Here is a 6,909-nt window from a genome sequence, read left to right as displayed (position 1 = left end):
TGCATGGAGGGCATTTCAATCCGAGGCAGCTGCAGCGGGGTGGATGAACAGGTGAAAGGCCTTTTAGCATTCCGAGAACACTAGATTATGGTTCTTGGTCATGGCCGGTGCTTCAGGATTAGACTTCTCAGTACAATTGTGGGTCAAATATGTGTCCTAAGAACCTGATCACCATGTATCTTTTTCCACGGAAAAACATTTTCACACAACCAACTAATCAACACATTTTTGGAACAAAGACTTTATATATTGTGACTACTTTTGTAGCTCAAAAGCCAAATTCAAATCCAAGCCATGGCAGTCATAATTGGCTTTAATGACACCCTGACACCTCCCCTCAACCCAACCTTGAACATTTAAAATAAAAAATTTAAGCACCATTCCATTCAATGCACCTTATGATATAAACTCCCCAAAGGGGCTTATTATAAAATTGCTGGTAAGCCGAATGGTTCATCTACTAGCTAATGTCTACTCACCTATTAGCCACGTGCTTAGACACATGCATATATGAAGGCATATATGTGTACACACGAATTAAAATGACAATTCGCCAAAGCAGCTCCTTTCAGATGGAAAAACTCAGCAACACTGAAGATCGAGCCTGAATGCATGAGGAGGAGGTACTAACTACCATTTTCCTGGGGGAACACCTCAGCTTTAACAATGAAAACATGTGGTCTTTCTTGGAGATTATTCAAAAGGCATGCTCAAAATGGTTTTCACAAATCATTTATTATGATTGAAAGGGAAGAAAATGATAGGAGACAAATATTACAATTAAGCATGTAACATTATTCTCCGGTAACCAATCATAATAACATACTTTGAGTTTTTTAAATGGCTATATAAAATAAAATTTTCACATCATCAGTTACAGGAAATTGATTCCTTTCTATCAAAATATTTTATCTCTATCAAAAATAAATGCGAAGTCTTAGGGACCGCAATTTAAGCTAAGCTTCACTACCTGCTTAAATGAGAAGTTGTTGGAGTCTGAACAGAGAGTGAACTCTTGCCTGAGAGTAGAGTGCTCACGCATCTGGAAGAGCTCTGCCAAGCCTCTGGCTCACCAACCAGTGATTATTGCTAGCTTTTCTGGGAAACTTGGAAACGCGACTGCATCCCAGCCAGACGGCTCCTGACAGTCACCCCAAACTGGCAACCAGTCTATTCCCAGAAGACCAGGTTGCTTACGCAGAGGACAGCTGTGGCTCAAGAAACGCAGGGAAACAGTCAGTGGAAATCTACTTCGATGCGGATTTTTTGACCTTTTTGTCACTACCAATAAAGTGAAGTATGACTGAGGTGATGTACTCTGGGCTCTGACTTTCACCAGGAGGTTACCACGGAATGGAGCATTTTAAAGGACACTTGGCAAGGGCCAGCATGAGAACAGGGCACAGCCACGTGGAGGGAGCAGCCACGGAAAGAACTAAATCAACCGCTCAGATGCGCAGAGATTGGTTAAAATATATCCCACGCGCAAAGTGATAAATGCATGTCCCCAAATAAATACACTTGTTCTACACATAAATAAAGTAAACCGACGATTATTGCTAAAATTAAACATTTGAAAAATAGAAATTTCTTATCTTGTCACAGTTTCGTTTTTATTCTGAATGAATACTAATTACCAGAACTATCTTAACCAAATAATGGAATACACTTCCAAGCTCTTTAAACTAAAAATTTATCATCTTAAACAGAAAAGCTATTTTTGTCTTTTCTTAAAAAAAAATTCAATTTGATAATTTGTTTTTAAACTATAATTATGAAGGACTGTGTGTGAGGGAGAAGTTTTAAGCCTTGTCTTTCTTCTTAAAGAGATCATTATTTAACAAAGCAAGGTCACAACGACCCAGCTCCACATGCAGAAAATGCAGGAAGTTTTCCAGGGAACTCTGTGCTGAGGATGAAGGAATGTCAGGAGTCACTCTCTCATTTTCCATTTCACTCTCCAGAGATCCGGAAAAAGGGGAGAAGGTATACTGTTCAATCCCGCATGGGAGGTTCCAGTTACTTAACTCCTGTTTTCTCACATAATGATTCATGGAGTCAAAAAGATTAACTTCACTTGTTCTTCAAACTTCCCCCTCGACAGCACCCTGCAGCTGCTCCTTACAAATGTGAATGCCAAGAGCCTTCAATAAAATGATTATTAAAAATAAATAAAGACACATTTAATTGTAGTACTTAATTTTTTGGCAGTGAGCATTTCGAAACGATCAACTGGTTCACCAGAGTTGTGGAATTTCCCTTCTCAGAGATTGCCAGGATATTTAAGAATGGAAAGGCAAAGAAAACCAATATTGCGCAATGCGCCAGATGGCCAGAGAGAAGGGACAACTTGACAAGTGTAGGAGCACTTAATCTAAGACATTAATTAATCAGTGGGCTGGAAACCTTCATGGTTTCGTTTCCTTGGTAGGCCTCACTGGAATATTTCAGGATCAATAAAAGAGAGTGACCTCCATCGTGGTGGGTCAGAACGCGGCGAGCTTGTCTGAAGCGGACACAGCCGCTGGCCAGAGGACAGGAAGTCCCGGCTCCGGCGGTTTCAGAGTAAGGTGGGGCCTTTGGTGGGTCTGTTGCCCGGCAGGAGGGGCTGGCTTCCCATCGCCCTGCCTTGGGGTTCTCGGGTCTGGGCTGAGAGCGAGGCTGGAGCAGAGAGGTGGTGAAATGCTGCCTTTTGCTGATGGAAGTTGTTGATGTAACTGGCAATCAAAAGGGTGATTTCAAGGATCTGAAACAACAACCACAACAGCTTGGTTAGGTTCCTGAGAAGTTCTCATTGAGAGAGAGAGAGAGAGAGGGAGAGAGAGAGAAAGAGAGAGAGAGAGAGAGAGAGAGAGAGAGAGAAGTGTGGATCATGGTGGACTACATGTGCCAGAGCCCAGGATACCAGAACTCTCTTCTCTCTAGGTCAAACAAGAAAGCAGTTACAGACCTGGCATTGTCCTGGCCCTGTAATTTTCTCATTACTTACACCAGCAGAAAGTGTGAATCTTAAAAAAATATCAAAAATTTAGTGGCAATATTCGAAAATATGATAGTACTATAATGCATCAATCATCTTAAAGTTTGTGAATCCATTAAAATATGAAGCACATCCTATGAACACCTTCATTTCAACGGAATGAAGTCCTGGTTGTGACGCCATTGATGACTGGTGGCAGAGCAGTTAAGTGGTTTGCTCTCTGTGCTAACCGAAGGTCAGTGGTTCGGCCCCAGCAGGCTCCCTGAGGGAGAACGACAGCGCGGTGGTCTGCTTCTGCAAACGATGTGCAGCCTGGGAAGCCCTTTGCAGCAGGTCCCCTCTGTCCTACAGGGCTGCTGTGCTCCTGAATCAGCTAGACCATAAACGGATTTGAAGGTTTTGCCCTTGCTTAAGTATGGCTTTAATTAAAAAAATAAAAGCTTCAGATTATTAAGAAGTTGCTTCTTCACTTTGGACCTAGTTTCGATCCAGACCTTGGTGACCCAGGCCACATGTTATACACTTGCTGAGACTTTCGACTCTGTTCTTCCGAGGTGCACAACACACTTCACAACCACACTAGGAGGACCCAATTTGGAAACCCCACTAATTATACTGGATCCGCCCTAAAACCCACCTATGGCACATTTAAAGAGCTGAAATACTCCCTTAGAGTTAAGGCTGAAACACTTCAGTCTGAGAAAAAGCAGGTGACCCATATTCCAGTTTGGGGAGTTGGTGGTCACTGGACTTTGGTTTGCATCTCTGACTTTGTGAGTACCCAATATTCAGTGGCCCAGGACCCCAATACACTCACTCTTTTCATGTTCTCTTTGCTTTTTTATGACATGTGTTAGTCTAGCAGGTATGGGTCTGCTTTTGTCAATGAGTGTTATTGAAAGTTTGCCTTATCCCTAAACCTGTTTGTGTAAATAGTGTTCAGTCACTTAAGGTTTTGATCAACAATTCATGTATCGTGTTCTTAAAACTGACTTATACATGTATAATTTCTTTTTTCCCAACAGTATTTTAAATTCTATACCACTGACCAATTGGAGCCCTAATCTAAGAACAATTATTCTTTATGCCATGATCCTCTTCCAAACTCGATACTTGAGCTCAGAGAGATCACTGAACATCTGGTGCTACAGCAAAGTGTGGTGAAGAGATCAGATGGTGCCTGGCAATCAGAAAGAATAGCATCTGGGATCTTAAAGGTTTGTCTTAAAACAAGCAGCTGTCTCAGTGAGGCATTAATTAAGTCCTTAAGGAAGAACCACAAGATCACAACACACTTGTGTGATCACAGATCAGAAATAACATAATACAATTCTGGAAGAGGGAAGGGTATCACAACTCCAATTCTGAACACCCAGTTTGCAGACGGTCACAGATGACAGTTGACAGCTGGACACTGAATAAGGAAGACTGACGAAGAATTGATGCATTTGAAGCGTGGCGCTGGAGAAGGCCGTTGGAAGTAGGATGGAGGGCTAACATGACAAACTGGTCTGTCTCAGAAACAGTACAGCCAGAGTGCTCCTTAGAGGCAAAGATGGCATATGGTCAGAACAGCCCATGCTTGGCAAAGTGGAGGGGCAGTGGAAAGGAGGAAGGCTTTCAAGGAGATGGACTGACAGAGGCTGCAAGGACGGGCTCAGGCTTAGAAACAATTGTGAGGCTGGCGCAGGACTGCGCAGTGCTTTGTTGTGTCGTGCACAGGGTCCTGTGTGTCAGAAGCATCTCATTGGCACTAACAACACCAACGGATGGCAGGGTAAGTCCCGACTCCATTCGCAGGGTCCCCGTGTGGATGAAGCCTCTGGTGAATTCCCTCTGACCGGAGAGCTCTCTATCAGGCAGAGGGCCTGATACAGTGATGGCAGATGCAGTCAGGTTCAAATAGAACACCTCATCTTTTGATCGCCCTTTTGACCCATTGTAAATCGGTTCCCGTATTTAAGATTTTCTGCTTTCTTTTCGATTGAGATTTTTCTATTTGGTCATTGTTATTGGTGTTCTTTTGTGTGTGTTTTACATAGGTTTCTGTATATGAAATCCAGGAAACAGAGACAGTAACTAGATTAAAAAGAGATCTAGGAGCATGGCAAGGGAGGGTGGGGGCACTGGGCGCTGCCAACAACGAGGAGGAGAAAGAATGTGTTCTAAAATAACTGTGGTGATAATTGCCTCACACGTAATATGACTGAACTTTTAAATTGTGCGGCCTGTGAATTCCATGCCAACAACAACAAAAACGTCTCTTTTTGTTGAGAATGCTGAAACAGTTAAAGTTTTCGGAAAATCAATTTCTCATTCTTTTACTAAACGCTGAAAGAAAATACAATGTAGCTCTTTATTTCTTTTCCTTTGTCATTAAAATTACATAGGCAGTTCATAAGATAATAAAACGTTAGCGATAAAACCCCTCTTTTTTTGTATTCGATTTACAGATTTACGGTGGAAGTCCTAAATCCTGTCTGAATCTCCATATCGATTTAGCCTTCACTGTATTCTTTCTGACCATCAACTAGAGATGAGTACTGCCATTCCCCTAGGCAGTCCAGGGAGGGGCGGCCTAGCCCTTAGGAACTTGCCTGGTGTATCCTGGATGGAATTTGGGGTACTAAGGCCCACATGACCATGTGTCATATTCTGACTGGCTTGGTTGGAAGGCCCTGAATCAATTATATAATTGATTCCATCTAGACTAATGTCCGTGTCCCAATCATGGTCCCTTTCCCATTTCTGTGGTCCTGCCTGTAAGTGTGATGGACTCATTCTCCATCAACCATGTTTTTGTGAGAGTTTCCTTTGTCCATTGAAGTGGCCGCTTTACACTGCTATCTATTGAGTCAATGCAGACTCACAGTGACCCTATCAGACAGGGTAGAACTGCCCCTGTGAGTTTCTGAGACTGTTATTCTTTATGGGAGTAGAGCCCCGTCTTTCTCTCTCAGAGAGGCTGATGGTTTCGAACTGCTGTCCTTTCTGATCGCAGCCCAGTGCACAACCACTACTCCACCAGTGATCCTCTTTTAAGTGGCTGAGTATCTGTAAATCCTTGGATGTCATTATGGCCTGGTTCTGATGGTCGCCTTCATCCATACGATGTGCTTTGATTTTGTCTTGTCATTGTCTTGTTTAAAACTTAATAAATGCTCTCCATAAATTCTATTTGCGATTAACCACCAGGTGTTCTGAGAGCGGAAGATGAGCCTTTTTACTCCCATCAAGAGTTACAGTCTTGGAAACCCACACGGGAAACCCACTCGGTCCTGCAGGTTTGCTGTGAGTTAGAATCGACTTGATGGTGGGATGGCAGTGAAGTTTTTTTTTAATTCTCTCCCCTGAAACACTGAACATTGAGTTAACAAACCCAAACGCATATGACAATGTGAATAAAGTATCTGCCAACCACTTAGACCCTGGCCTTCTGTCTACCTTTTGTATAGCAGTGGGGAAACCACTACGCAAATTTCATTTAATTCTTAAGTAGTAGCATACCAACATTTAGACCAGGAGAGAAGGCTTATGAATATAAAGTAAGTGGAAATTGTAATCTAGGACTACTTGATTCTGAGTAAAGTCAGTCCCTCGCCATTCCCCAAGTATGGCTTTTGCTCAATCAATGTTAAAAGTCGGAAATCATCTAGTGCAATGAAGTTGACTGAAACGTTTCCACTCACCTTGGGCTTTGCCATGGCAAAAAGTAATTTGTCTGTAGGTTTGTCCTTTGAAAGCATATTGTTAATGACTACCATGAAATCATCTTGATAACCTCCGAAGGTCATTAGACTCTTGTACACATAACTGATGATTAACCTCTTAAAAAAGAAGACAAACCAAATATGTTATATATTCTTTACTTTCAAACAAAGATCAGAAAAGATTAATTACACATATCGCCATTAAAATAGAACCAATAA

At 42.2% G+C, this 6,909-nt stretch overlaps 1 protein-coding gene across 3 annotated transcripts in view; it reads right to left on the bottom strand.

The window, feature by feature from the left end:
* Positions 1-741: 741 nt before the first annotated feature.
* Positions 742-6,909, bottom strand: part of PLEKHH2 (pleckstrin homology, MyTH4 and FERM domain containing H2) — a 130,859-nt gene continuing 124,691 nt past the window's right edge. The window contains exons 28-29 of one of the 3 annotated variants that reach the window (XM_075535894.1): positions 6,670-6,807; positions 742-2,746 (exon numbers count right to left, since the gene is read on the bottom strand). In XM_075535894.1, coding sequence (XP_075392009.1) covers positions 2,561-2,746; positions 6,670-6,807 — 324 coding nt within the window. In that variant the 3' untranslated portion in view covers positions 742-2,560. The remainder of the gene's footprint in view (positions 2,747-6,669; positions 6,808-6,909) is intronic. The other 2 variants (XM_075535892.1, XM_075535893.1) reach the window with 2 other exon arrangements.

Source organism: Tenrec ecaudatus, chromosome 17 (genome assembly GCF_050624435.1).
Source record: "Tenrec ecaudatus isolate mTenEca1 chromosome 17, mTenEca1.hap1, whole genome shotgun sequence".
Classification (NCBI taxonomy): Eukaryota; Metazoa; Chordata; class Mammalia; order Afrosoricida; family Tenrecidae; genus Tenrec; species Tenrec ecaudatus.
This window is presented reverse-complemented; position numbering and strand designations above follow the sequence as displayed.